We start from the raw sequence: 14380 nt of genomic DNA, 5'->3' as shown, positions 1-14380 counted from the left end.
TAACAGTGTGGTCGCCAAAAGGATTAGATCTCAACACGAAGGCCCAGGATACAGCAGCTTTAAAATGGGACAGAGAAGGAGGACAGTGGAGGAGGGATGCTTCGCAATGTGGCTGCTTTGAAAATCAGGAGGCAGCCTAGCCTACATTCTGGATATAAATGTCTTCAGAATTAGGACATCCACTACCAATGGTGCTTGCTGATGGGGGTGGAACTGAGGTCTCTGGACTTGAGACCCACTGACTTGAGACCCACTCCTCTCTCCTAACCTCCCATATGAATTAAAACTTCACATCTCCCTAAACTCTATACACACACACACAAACACACACAATTTACCACCGGAAGTCGGATCAAACCATCCGGTTAAACTGGGAATTAGCAGTTTTTGATGAGGACTGGAGGGGACAGGTGCAGCCGAACCTGGCCTCAGGCGTCCAGGTGGACATCCTTAAGGAGCCTATAACGGGGAGGAGAATTTGACAGTTGGTGTTTGGAGGATGTAGCTTAAGTATGGTTTTGCGGCCATCAGCATGGTAGTGAAACCAATAAACCCCGTCTTCACTATGAGGATAATTATAACTTCTGCCTTATAGGGTAGTTGTGAAGATTCAATGAAACACGCGAAGCTCTAAGCACAGGGGCCCGGCCCACAGTTAAGCAACAAAGCAACCATTACTCCTCGTGGGATAGTTAACCTTCAACCTGATGTGGGCAGGGCGGGAGGTGGGCCCAAGCTGATGTCAAAGGATGGAACCAAAAGGGAACCCGCCGGGACTCCAGCCTCCAGCTTGAAGCTCAAGGAAAGTGAACAAGCGATTTAGAGGAAGGCTGGGCACGGAGGGTGAAGGCGCATGCCCAGGCACAGCAGGTGCTGGGGGGGCGCGCCGACACCGCGGCCTCCCCTTTAAGAGGCGCCACCGCCCACGGTCCGCCGCTGCGGCAGGGACCTCCCCTTTAACGGCGGCAACTCCGCGCTCCGCTGACCCCACGGCGGCTGCCGCTGCTAACAGCAGCTCCTGCTGCCTCAGCCGCCGGCCTCGGGCAGCTGCATCCTCACCCGGGCTGGGTCCCGCCCCGCCATGGTGTCCTGGATCATCTCTCGCCTGGTGGTGTGAGTGCAGAGGCTGCGGCGGGGCTCGCCCGGGTGGGGGATGAGGGGGCTGGTGATGGAGGGCGCGGTATTCAAGCCTGGATTGGTTTAACCCAGGGTCCCTAAGTGGTGTCCCCAGACACAGAGATGTGGGACCGAAGATGGAAGAGGAGCATGGCAGGCCTGGTTTCCCAGGAACCTCACCCATATTATTTTTAAAACCCGTTTATTCTTAATTGCCTTGTTCCTGCGCCCTCCCCCATCCTAGAGGCTGAGAAGCTACTGATTTATAAGGGGAGGCGGGCACATCCCCTCCCCCACCGAGCAGATTTAGGCTGGAGGAGCACACGAGACCGATCTTTCCCTCCAGGAAGAAATTAAGAGTGGGGAATATGACAGGGGCCTCGTCATTCCGGAGCTCAGATCCACTATCCATTCCCTAGGGCCTCCCCAAAGCTCTCAGGCCTTCCTCCTGATTCTGACTAGTGATAGGAGAAGGACACTTGTCCTAAGGCATCCAGGAAGGAAGGCTGGGCATAGAAGCCGACATGCTGGGAAGACAAAAGTGGGGAGGTAACTGGATGGATGCATAGCTGCCTCGGATTTCGAAAGCCACTGGGAGAACATTTGGTGGCCTTGATTCCAGGCACATTGTAACAGTCACATTGTGGAGCTGTGGCCCTGGCATCTCCCCCAGATACAGGAACAAATACCTCCCTCCCACAAACACACACAAGCCTGGATTTGGCCTTGTGGATTCAACCCCACTATCCAGCTTCCGCACAGGCAGTGAATGCCCTTCCTTGGCAAAGCAGCACCACCCTTGAAGGTACTGGCTTCAGGGCCAGCCCTTCGTCTACTTTAGGGCTCTACCCCTCAGCCTCTGTCAGGACTGGCATCCCAGGAGCCCCACCTGTCTTCCCATTGAGTGTTGTCTCATGCTTGTGTCCTGGTTTCCTCTCAACCCACTGGGGTTTCCTCTTCCCACCCCTAGAGGCCTTATCTCTCCATGTAGCATTCAGGGGTGGCTACTTTTCTGGTCTGGGCAAACTCCTAGAGCATACATGACTCTCCCTCACCTGCATCCTTTCTGTAATCTGTAGAGCGATGCTCAGGTAGGGTCTTAAGCCCAGGTCTTCTGTACCTGACCCTGGACCATGTTGACATTGGAGTTAGAAATTTCTGTGTCTTCCAGAGCCTCCCGCGCCTGTCCCCTCTAGTCCCAGGACCACAGTAGTTCTCTGACTGCCAGTTTGGGTGCCCTGTTCAGTGATGTGAGGTTCCCTTGGGGACCTCCTGGCCCTACCCAGCCTCGCTCTGAGACAAGGAGGTAGAGAGTGTGAACAGATGGGTTGAATAGGCATTAGGCCAAGAAGAAGATATGTCAGTGACCAGCCCCTCAGCTCTCATGACAAGCCCGTGGAATAGCCAAGGATCCTGACTGGAGGGATCACTTGGGATCCTCCAGCCTCTGGGTCTTCTACATCAGGGGCTAAGGGAATGAACAAAGGACAGGGAGAGGGTCCCACCCAGACTGGCTGAGGCTCCGCCCCCCGCATGTGTGTGACTCCAAAGGCTTGACTTTAATCCTTGACCAGAGCTCCTCAGACAACCGATGCTTTAGAGATCCGTCCCTTGCTCCTTAGCACCCAGGGGATGGCACAGAACTGGGAGGAAGAATGGCCCAGTAACCATGCCTGCCTCCCTAGGCTCATCTTTGGCACCCTGTACCCAGCCTATTCTTCCTACAAGGCCGTGAAGACGAAAAACGTGAAGGAATATGTGAGTGTATGACCGCCCCGGGTAACAAACATGTGAGGGGTGAGATACATATATGTGTCACAGCTGGGACTGGAGTGTGATATCCAACAATGCCCTGGGCAAGAGCTTCTGGGACGTTCCCTATCCCCAGCCTGGCCTGGCATGATTGGCACGTGGACTTCTCATGGAGCAGACAGTGCTACGGGGTCCTGTCTTCCTCACTGGCCCTGCTGTGAGGGGCTGGCAGACTGGGGACTTTGGGTGTTGGTGGCTCCTCAGCCCTGAGCCCTGTCTAATGCCACCGTTTGTCCCTCAGGTAAAATGGATGATGTACTGGATAGTCTTCGCCTTCTTCACCACAGCGGAGACACTTACGGATATAATACTGTCCTGGTGAGGAACAATGGCCCCTCCTTGCATCGCAGGGCCCAGATCTCTTCCTTTCCCTAGCCAGACAGATAGACAGAAGATTTGGACCCAGGCTAGAGTCACCCCAACTCCCAGTAGTCCCTCAGCTCATCTCTTCACACTGATGCTGGCCCAGTAAGAACAGACATAGCAAACGGGGCAGGCAGTACCTGGAAAGCAGACGCAGGCAGATCTGTGTATCGAGTTTCAGAACTCTCTATCCTGCTTCAAACGACCAACAACATGGAACCTGCCACATTTCTTTCTGGTGACAGGCACAGCGCCACAGGGGAACTGAGTGAATGAGTGCGAGTGTGCTCTCAAGTCCTTATTGTGACAGTAGACAGGTCACCAGTCCCTAAACCTTCTCCCCCGTTTGTGAACAAACATGTAGTTCAGTTGTGTTGACACTGAATGCTTGTATTCCCGAGGTACTGCAGGCACAGGTAGGCCTAAAGTATACAGGAATGGGGACTATGTCTGAATCTGCTCAGAAAGGTTGGCTGGGTGAGCAAATACCTCTCGGAGAGTAAAATATATTGGGATTTGAATTACGGGTAATCCCAGTCCCAGGGACAATAAGGTAGGAGTATCATTGCAGTTTTGAGGCCAGCCTGGGCTAGGTAATCTCAGAGCAGAGGGCAGCAAGATGGTTTAGCAACAAAGCCCTTGCTGCATCAGCTCAAAGCCTGCTGACCGGAGTTTGACCCCTGAAAGCTGTGTAAGAGAGGAAGGAGGGAATCAGCTCCAGATACTCTTTTCTGCCTCCCACAGATGCACGCGACACACACACACACACACCCCACACACCACACACAAACACACCACACATGCGCCCACCACACCACATACCACACACACATACACACACACCACACACACACATACACACACACACACACACACACCCCACATACCACACACAAACACACACACACATACACACACAAACACACACACACACACACACACACACACACCCCACATACACACACACACACACACACACACACACACACACAAACACACACACACACACACCCCACACACCACACACAAACACACACACCCCACACACACACACACATACCACACACACACACCCCCCACACACCACATACACACACACACACCACACACACACCCCACACACCACACAACACAAAACAACACACACACCCACACACACACCACACCACACACACACACACCCCACATACCACACACACACACACCACATACCACACACACACACTACCACACACTACATACCACATCACCCACACCACACACACACCACACACACACACACCACACACACACACACACCCCACACACACACCACACACACCCCACACACACACCACACACACACACACACACACACACCCCACACCCCACACCCCACACACCACACACCACACACACAACCCACACCCCACACACCACACACACCCACACACACCACACACACACACACCACACACAAACACACACACACACACACACCCCACATACCACACACAAACACACACACCACACCACACACACACATACACACACACACACACACACACACACACACACACACACACATTATATGCATGATTAAGGTTTTTAAAAGAGGCAGTAGCTTACTGGCCACAGCCAGCCATGAACCTTTCTGAGTCTGCTTGCCTTTTAAGAATTCAGGAAAACATAATTTTCTTTTTGTTCTCTCTTCTTTCTTTTTTTCTTTCTTTTTTTCCCAGCTAGAGTTTCACTGTATATCCCTGGCTGGGTTGGCATGGAACCCAATATATAGCCCATGTTGGCTTTAAAATTGCAATCATCCTCCTGCCTCAGCCTCCCCTGCAGGAGTACAGTACACCACAACCCAACTGTTTTTTTTTTTTTTTTTTTTTTTTTTAAGATTTATTTATTTATTATATATAAGTACACTGTAGCTATCTTCAGATACACCAGAAGAGGGCATCAGATCTCTTTACAGATGGTTGTGAGCCACCATGTGGTTGCTGGGAATTGAACTCATGACCTCTGGAAGAGCAGTCGGGTGCTCTTAACCGCTGAGCCATCTCTCCAGCCCCAACTGTTTCTTTTTTTTTTTTTTTTTTTTTTTTTTTTTTTGTTTTTTTTTTTTTTTTTCTGGAGTGAGGACCAACCCAGGGCCTTTAACCGCTGAGCCATCTCTCCAGCCCCAACTGTTTTTTTTTTAAAACCAAACCAGACCCTCATTTTCTGTTCATGGGTGTTTTGCCTCCATGTATGTCTGCACCCCTCGTGCCTGGTGTCAGAAGAAGCTATCGGATCCCTTGGAGCTAGAGTTGTGAGCTGTTATGTGGGTGCTGGGAACTGAACCCAGGTCCTCTGCAAAAGCAGCCAGTGCTCTTAACCACTGAGTCATCTCTTTTCCAAACATACATTCCTTAATACTTAGGCGTTCCCAGCATTTTGGGTTTTCTTACTCTTTCTCCACTGTGTGACAGCTTGTGAGTCATGTGTCTGCCCTCTATATTGGTTTAGGTAGAGCGGCCTTCTTCCTTCTCTCTCCCATTCTTTTCTTCCAGGAAGCTGCTGAGTTTAAAGCTTGCCTCCCCGGGAATTGTTTGTCTTTGTTTTTCTTTAAAGCTCCAATAAAATTGTCCTTGACTTCAAATGACATTTTTTTTTTAAATGAGATACAAGAATTTAAACATTGGGAGATAAAATATCATTTCTCTTGAAGATAAAGCCCTCGTGTTGGCTCTGTAGTTTTTAAAAGAGAGGCAATTCAGAGCTTTGTTAAACGATGGGATGAAGGCTGGACAGGTGGCTCAGTGGTTAAGAGCACCGACTGCTCTTCCAGAGGTCCTGAGTTCAATTCCCAGCAACCACATGGTAGCTCACAGCCATCATGATTGTAATGGGATCTGGCGCCCTCTTCTGGTGTGCCTGAGGACAGCTACAGAGTACTCACATACATAAAATAAATTAAAAAACAAAACAAAACAAAAAATGGGGTGAAAGTCTAGATTGCCTGGGCACAGGTGAAGAGGAGCCCTTTGATGAGGGCTTCGGAGGATGTGGAAGGTGAGAAAGGTTGTGGCCCCAGCATGAGGTCCTGTGGGAAATGGGGTGTAGTCAGAGGAGTCGCCTGCCTGCTGCTGACTCCAGAAGGCCAAGGCTAGGGTGACCAACACAGACTACATCTGAAGGGAAAAAGAAATTATCTTATTTGGTTTTTCAAGACAGGTTTTCTGTGTAGCCCTGGCTGTCCTGGAACTCAGAGATCCACCTGCCTCTGCCTCCCAAGCACTGGGAAGTACTAACGTCATGCGCTACCATGCCTGATTTGAAGAAAACATTTTAACTAGAAAATATCAAAGGCCCAGAGAGATGGCTGGGTGGGTAGAGCACTTGCTGTGCAAGCATGAGGCCTCCTCAACCTCAGTCCTCAGAGACCACGTTCAGAAAGCATGATGGCGAGCACTTGTGATCCCATCGGTGGGAAGCAGGGCCAGCTGACCTACTGGGGATTGCTAGCTCCATGGCAGAGAGACAAGAGTCCCCAGGGCTGACCTCTGTACTCACGAACACACTGCACACGTACACGGACGCACACATGCACAAGCAAGCACACACACAAACCAAGCATGATAGTTTATGCCACGGGTTGTGCACAGTAGTGAACACAGCCTCTTGGCCCAGGGAGGAGGATTACAAGTTCAAGACCTGCCTAAGCAACTCAGTGAAAAATAAAATGTCCGCAGACCAGGGATAACAACGGGAGCAAGCTTGCCCAGCATGTCTGAGGCCAATACTGGGCGGAACTGAGTGAGGGGCATTATGGCAGCAGGATCAAGACCCAGACTCTATCCTGGTGCTTTTCATGGAAGGAGGGTGGGAACCTAGGTTACCTTGGAGGTCAGCCCAGAGGAGTTGGAAGGAAGAGGTGCTAGGACTTGATGGGACAAGGGGAGCTGCTTGCTTGGGAATTCCTCCTGGGATCCCCTTCTGCTTTGTTTTGTTTTTTTTAAAATGTCTTGTGCTCCCCAGGCTGGCCCTGAACTCCTTGTGTAGCTGAAGATGACTTTGAACTCCTGATCCTCCTGCTTCTACTTCCCAGGCACCTGAGATTCAGAGATGCACTCCATGCTTGTTCTGTGGTGTTTTGAGATATGGTATTAGGTAGTCTAGAGTGGCACAAATCTGTGATCAGGCTCCCACAGTGGGATTGTAGGCATGGACCCCAAATGGGGTCACTTCTTACTTTCTACCTGAGTCTCAGTTTAGCGTTCCTAGCCCCCACCCCCTTCCCTCCTGGAAACCACATGGCCCCAGACCACTTAAGGGGTGGGAGCTGTCCAGGGTTTATGTTGCTAAATCCTTCCTTCTCAAGCTCTGCGCTCACCTCTGTCCGCCCAACAGGTTCCCCTTCTACTTTGAGCTCAAGATTGCTTTTGTGATATGGCTGCTGTCCCCTTACACCAAGGGCTCCAGCGTTCTCTACCGCAAGTTCGTGCATCCAACACTGTCCAACAAGGAAAAGGTTTGCCCCTTCAGCTCTTGCCAGCCTGGCCCAGCGTACACAGCCCCATGCGTCCACACACAAATACTTCCTATGGGTGGCCTGCAGTAACCTGGCAGAGCCTAGCTCCCTGGGGCGGGCAGTGTCTTTGCTCAGTTGTGAGCAGAGGTAACTTGCCTGCAGCCTCGCCTCTTGGTCTCTCGTCCCCCTAGGAGATCGACGAATACATCACGCAAGCCCGAGACAAGAGCTATGAGACCATGATGAGGGTAGGCAAGAGGGGCCTGAACCTGGCTGCCAATGCTGCCGTCACGGCTGCTGCCAAGGTGAGATGGGGATGGGCCCAAACTCCCGGGCCCCACCCTGTTCATCTCATGTCTTGTCCCCACACCATGGTAACCTCTGTCTCCACCCCGCCCCTTCCTCCTGCTCTCTTGGTGCGTGGTGGCGACCCTAGGGCCAGGGGGTGCTGTCAGAAAAGCTCCGGAGTTTCAGCATGCAGGACCTGACTCTCATTCGAGACGAGGATGCCTTACCGCTTCAGGGGCCGGATGGCCGCCTCCAACCCGGCCCTGTGGGTCTCCTGGACACTATTGAGGACTTAGGTACTAGTGGGCCCTGGGCTTCGGGGAGGAGGCCAGAGTTAAAGACTAGAGGGACCCCTGGGCCCTTATTCTCTCTTCCTCCCCTGACACCAGGAGATGAGCCCGCCCTGAGTCTAAGGTCAAGCTCGAGCCAGGCAGATCCCCGGACAGAGACCTCAGAAGATGACCTGGGAGACAAGGCACCCAAGAGGACCAAACCCATCAAGAAAGTACCCAAAGCTGAGGTGAGAATACAGGCCGTGGCCTGGGGAGGCGGGGACGATGGCAGTGGGAACAAACTGAACCCTGTTGTCCACTCTACCTAGCCACCGGCTTCCAAGACGCTCAAGACCAGGCCCAAGAAGAAGAGTCCTGGAGGGGGTGACTCAGCTTGAGAACTTCAGCTCCCCCCACCCCTCCATCTGTAGGACAAAACAAGCACTGAGAAGAGCTGCAGCCCTGGCCCCTCCGACAGTGGGCCACTAGCCCCAAGTGTTTCAGACCCGCAAACCCCTAGATGGCTGTTTCCAGTACCCCCATCCCATGAACACTCCTCTGGAGGGGGCTTGGCAAAGAGGAGGTTGAGGACAGACGTGATGACTAAGCCCTTGAGGTGGAGGCTCTGTGGCCAGCACTGCTCTTGCTGCTCTAGTCCCGCCCTGCCCGTCCAGTGCCTTGCTGACCATGGCCATCCCTTCTCTGAGGCCTGACCTGCCCCCCACCTCTCTCCTTTGAATGGGAGTAGTGGTCACCATTTAGAAAGACCAGGGAGGGGGCCTTGAGAAGGGGAAGAAACGGAGCGGGTCTGGGAGGAGCGGGTCTGGGAGGAGCGGGTCTGGGAGGAGCGGGTCTGGGAGGAGCGGGTCTGGGAGGAGGGTGTTTTCGAGGGCACAGCTCTGAGTGGAGACACGAGTTTTCAATACCCAGCATGGCCTTGCCAGTGCTGCAGCTGGTAGGGCTGTGCATTCTACAAAAAGGTGAGATTCCGAGGCTGTGCGTGCTGGGGAGGTTGGGTGAAAGGGGTCGCCTCCTCCCTACTTCAGCCCTGGTCTTTCTTCCTCTTTACCCACCCATGTTGGTCTCTGAACCTCAGGACTCAAGCCCTTGACAGAAAGGCTCCAAGGGGCCTCTCCCTACCCTTCCACCCTTGATCCCTTTCACACATTCATGCCCACAGGTTGGACTCCTCTACTCCTAGGCTCCACCGCAGAGGCCCTGCCAAGCTGGCTTCTTTCCTCTCCTGTAAAGGGGACCCATCCCACCTTGCCACGGGGTCCCCTTCCTGTGCCAAGCAAACCCCTGTCAGAGCCAACCCCTGGCCCCGGTTCCGCCAGCCTCAGTGGGGCCAAGTGGAACCTGTGAAGGGAAAGAAATGCAGGAGCTGAGGCTCCCAATTTCATGGTGCCCACTGGACCTTGGCACTGGATGAGCCAATAAACGAAGCTCTGACACCTCCTCTATTGTGGCCTCTGTGTTGTTCTTGACCAAGCCAATATGTGGGAAGCAAAAGCTAGCCATGGGGAGGACAGAAAAGAGCCAGATGGAACCCAGACTTGATCTATCTGGGAAGAATTGTTTAAAGGTCCTCACCCCCACAAGTTGTTTTACACCCCAGAATTATGTCCCAAGACCTCCTTTAGTAGCCCATGGAAATTGTCAGATGTAAATTTTAGGGATGGGATCCCAATTAGATGCCCAGGGGGTGGGGTGGGGTAGGAGGCTAGTGAACAGAGCTAAAGATGGGGCAGAAAGCCCAGGGCTGCTGGAGTGGGCGGGGAGAGAGAAGACTCGAGGAAGGTTTGAAGAGACAGGACACCAAAGCCTAGAACCAGAGGTGTTTTAGCATGGAACCCGAAAAGTGCTGGGAGAAGAGGAGTCTGTGAGACATATAGGCTCTTTGGGGAAGTGGCTCTGGAGGGCCGGAACCCAGGAGGAGGAGTCTCGGATGACAGCGCAGCGGAGAGGGGAAAGGGAGCAGAGAAACAGCAACATCTCAGGAAAACATGGTGGAAGTGAGGAAAGCAGCAGCCTCCAGTCCCTAAGGTGGGCGTTTCCCAGGCACAATAGACCCCTCCCTGCATCAGGGCAAGTATGCCTACCACACTGGAGCCAACTTCCAGAACTTCCAGAACTGAGATGTGAGCTTAGAAGAGACCACTTTTGGGTGGTGGAGCAAGAATGCCTTTAATCGGGCTGGAGAGATGGCTCAACAGTTAAAGAGCACTGACTGCTCTTCCAGAGGTCCTGAGTTCAATTCCCAGCACCCACATGGTGGCTCACAACCATCTGTAATCGGATCCGATGCCCTCTTCTGGTGTGTCTGAAGACAGCTACAGTGTACTTATATAAATAAAATAAATAAATAAATCTTAAAAAAAAAAAAAAGAATGCCTTTAATCCCAACACAGAAGGCAGAGGCAGGCAGATCTGAGTTCAAGGCCAGCCTGGTCTACAGAGTGAGTTCCAGGACAGCCAGGGCTACACAGGGAAACCCTGTCTCAGAAATAGATATATACATGAATAAATATATAAAATCTGTAATATAAAAATATGTAAAATATACAAGGATCCTTTGCCCACCCTGGAGTCCTCTAGTCAGGTGGCCCTCTGAAGGCATTCCTTCCAGATGAACACCATGAGCAAAAGACACGGGGGAGGAAGGGTTTATTTCATCATGCAGCTCTGGTCACACTCCATCACTGAGGGAAGGTACAGAACCCAAGGCAGGAGTCTGGAGGCAGAGGCCATGGAGGAGCACCGCTCGCTGGCTTGTTCCGTCCATTTCTGCCTCTAAGAGGGGATACTGCAGTGCTTCCCAGAGCATCACTGGCCACAGGAACTGAGCTCACCCAGGTCTGTCAACAATTAGGGAACTACAGCACAGGCTTGCCTATCTGGAGGAGACAATTCCTGAAGATTTCCTCTTCTCAGGAAATCTAGCCTATGTCAAGTGGACATAAAGTCTAGCACAGCCCTTGAGGAATTTGGCTATTTTAATTGAAAAGGAGAGGAAGAGACTCATTCTTCCCTTAAGATTCCCAGGAAGTGGGGTTGGGGATTTAGCTCAGTGGTAGAGCGCTTGCCTAGGAAGCGCAAGGCCCTGGGTTCGGTCCCCAGCTCCGAAAAAAAAAAAGATTCCCAGGAAGTAAAACGCTGTAGTACTATGTTAGCACTTATCATAGAGTCAGTCAAACACCTTAGGCATTCCATGTTCTATGTAACACACACACACAGACACACAGACACACACACACACACACACACACACACACACACGCACATTCGCCTGCACTTGTGGCTAGGAGACCACTACCAGATTCTGAACGGACATTCTCTACACATACATCGGGGGTTTTTGTGTCAAAAGGAGTATGTTCAGACTTCCAAGCTCCTTGTTCTGTTGCCATGGAAACATTCAGGCTTCCAGAACTCTAGGCGCAGGGTCTGCCCCCTGTGGTTCATGGGAGGAGAGGAGAGAAGGAGGGTGATAAAGAGAATGGCTGCAAACCTTTTAGAAGGTTGGCCGGTGCTGTTCACTCAGACCCTAGGTTCACCTCTCTCCTCTGCTTCAGATCTTCTCTGACTAGAGGGAAAAGACCTCTGTTAGAGCTAGGTGGAGGGCACTGAAGGGGTTCTCAGAGAAGTATTATTAGCTTTAGGAATAGGGTTTAGTGCCATGTCACGTGCCCAGTTCTCCTGAGTATATTAGGCAACGCTCCAGGCCTGTGTTCCAGACTATAATGGCCTCAGGCCTGAAGCTGCTTCATCTGGCTTCTCCTCCCTTTTTGTGGGTGTTCCAACCTCCCAAGAACCTGCTTAAAATGGGATTTCCAGGCCCTGACGTCAGAGGAAAGCCAGCAGCTCCCTCTAGCCTGTGCCAGATCTACCGTGATTAGCAGAGCTAAGTTCAGCCTTGCTCAGCCTGCTGGGAAGCTAATAGAGATCAGAGGGAGGACCCTAAACAGTGGTCCCTGTATCTGCAGCATTCTGGATGACAGGAACAATCTGTTTCCGAGTCCAAAACCCTTGCTGGCTTTCCTACTAACTTAAACTTCAGCTAGTGCATGACCGTTTCCGTCCCAAACGCCATAGTTGATTTCTTTTGGTTCGAGGTCTCATGCCTAGCTTGAGGAAGAAAAGGTCATCTGGAGGCAGTCCTGAGAGCTGGACAGCGGCTTCCATTTGTGTCTTGGAGGTGGCGGCTGTGCGAGCTCTACCTGCAAGACGTTAAAGGCCCACTAGGTGGCGCAGCTCCCTCCCGATGTGAATTCTATCCTCCAGCAGAGCACAATCGCTCCAATGGCTCACTCACTCTGGAGACCAGAATGCCTCATACTCCCTGGAATGAGAGACTAAAGGAGGAAAACATTTTTGAGGGTAGAAAGGATAGCTGTAGGTTCTCCGGTAATCTCTGTTCGAGCCCAGTCTGTGTGCACCTCACAGATTTCAGAGAATCTGTTCTTGTCTGGGAAGGAATCTGCAGGGAAAATGCCAGGCTTCCTTCAGGGGGGACCTAACCTGGGCTTCCAAAGTAGCATCTAAGAGACATCTACTAAAGTGGGTTTGGGGGTGGGATAAGGGGGCAGAACTGGGGTCGTGGGGAAAGATGTCCTAGAGTTGATACACCCCTGGACCTGGCCCCAGTGGCAGCTCAGGCCTGCTCCAGGCTTCCCTAACTTTACAGACTTTTCCTATCTGTTCATCGAGAATAGTGTGGAGTTGGAAGAGAGAACAAAACCCCAAACCCCACCCCCGAATCCCCAAGAATTCTTGCAGGGGCTGGCAAGGTAGAGAGAATCTTCCTCAATGGCCTACCTTTCTCTGACCTCTTGCCCAAACTCACCCCGGCAGGCCCGTATCCCTGATGAGCTACCTTCTCCTTTTGTCCCAGATAACTGATCAATAAATAATGTTGTTTGAAATATTGATGGAGCGTTTTACACCAGCATCCCTTAGCTGTGTCTGGCAGGGCCATGACCCTCCAGATAGTCTTTTCACATTACCAACGAAGGGTTTTCTTTGGCCAAGATTTCCACCCGATCCACTCTGAACCAAAATCATGACTCAGTTTCAACCAGTACAAGGAAGAGATGTGAGAAAAATAGCTCAGCTCCTCCCCTCCTGAGAAGGACGGTGTGGCTAAAGCAAAGACCCTTCCTAACTGATTTCCCATGATGTCCTCCAGCTCCTCCTGCTCCATGCCCACTGTGGGGCTGCCGGGTCCACTTTCTGAGTGGCTTACGCAGAAGGTGGTCATGTGCGGGGCATGGGAGAAATCACCTGTAATGACAGCCCTCAGGAACTAGACGCAGTCACTCCAAGCTCCAGGACACATAAGGGTCCAGAGAGACCTCGGTGCCTAAGAGAACATGTTGTTCTTGTAGAGGATGTGAGCCTACATGTGTCCCTTGCCAGGCAGGGCCTCACAGGACACTAACAACAAAACAACACAGGCAAACACAGCAAAAGTGATCATGCAATCAGATGTCTCTGGCCCAGCTCACTCTCGCCTGCTTTATTCTGCAGCATGGAGGGTAAAAAGAGGAAGAGAGAGGAGAATTGGAGACTGAGGAAGCTCCTGGACCAACTCATGCCCCACGCTCCTGGCTTTGTACTCAGCAGAAACTCAAATCATTGCCTGACGCTTCCTTCTGCCCAAGCGTCTTGGCTCTCACACCACTGGGCCAGTCCTACAGGGGCACACGGCTCAGCTCAGGCGGCATTGTCACCTACGAGCTGCCAGGTGTCCTCTCCAGGTCCCATCACACCTGTCCTGCCACACACCTGCTGTTGTCATCAGCCCATGCCCTTAGTGCCTGTTTCCCAGTCCACTCCCCCATCAGACTGGGAGCCCTTTCTCACACACAGATGGGAGTCAGCAAACCAGCCACATCCAGTTCTCGCTTTAGTTCAGATGCTAAATTGGGAAGAAGAGCAGTTTCACACTCCATATTTAGCCTAGGAGAGAAAAAGTGAGACAGCATGGATGTTACCAGGGAAAGCAGGCTGGGGCTGGGCTCGGAGATAG

The 14380-nt window shown here is 52.0% G+C and overlaps 1 protein-coding gene across 2 annotated transcripts; it reads left to right on the top strand.

The window, feature by feature from the left end:
• The first annotated feature begins 913 nt into the window (after nt 1–913).
• Nucleotides 914–9191, top strand: Reep2 (receptor accessory protein 2). 2 transcript variants are annotated; one of them, XM_032885785.1, is made up of 8 exons: nt 914–1113; nt 2802–2874; nt 3170–3246; nt 7669–7789; nt 7981–8094; nt 8232–8373; nt 8467–8597; nt 8679–9191. In XM_032885785.1, exons 1-8 carry the CDS (start codon nt 1082–1084, stop codon nt 8745–8747), a joined length of 759 nt encoding a protein of 252 aa, XP_032741676.1. In that variant the 5' UTR covers nt 914–1081; the 3' UTR covers nt 8748–9191. The 2 variants fall into 2 exon arrangements, with proteins under 2 accessions (XP_032741676.1, XP_032741675.1); XM_032885784.1 differs by having other exon boundaries at nt 8226–8373.
• Nucleotides 9192–14380: the final 5189 nt, after the last annotated feature.

This window comes from Rattus rattus, chromosome 15 (genome assembly GCF_011064425.1).
Source record: "Rattus rattus isolate New Zealand chromosome 15, Rrattus_CSIRO_v1, whole genome shotgun sequence".
Classification (NCBI taxonomy): Eukaryota; Metazoa; Chordata; class Mammalia; order Rodentia; family Muridae; genus Rattus; species Rattus rattus.
Note: the sequence above shows the minus strand (reverse complement) of the source record. Positions and strands in the feature narration are given on the sequence as shown.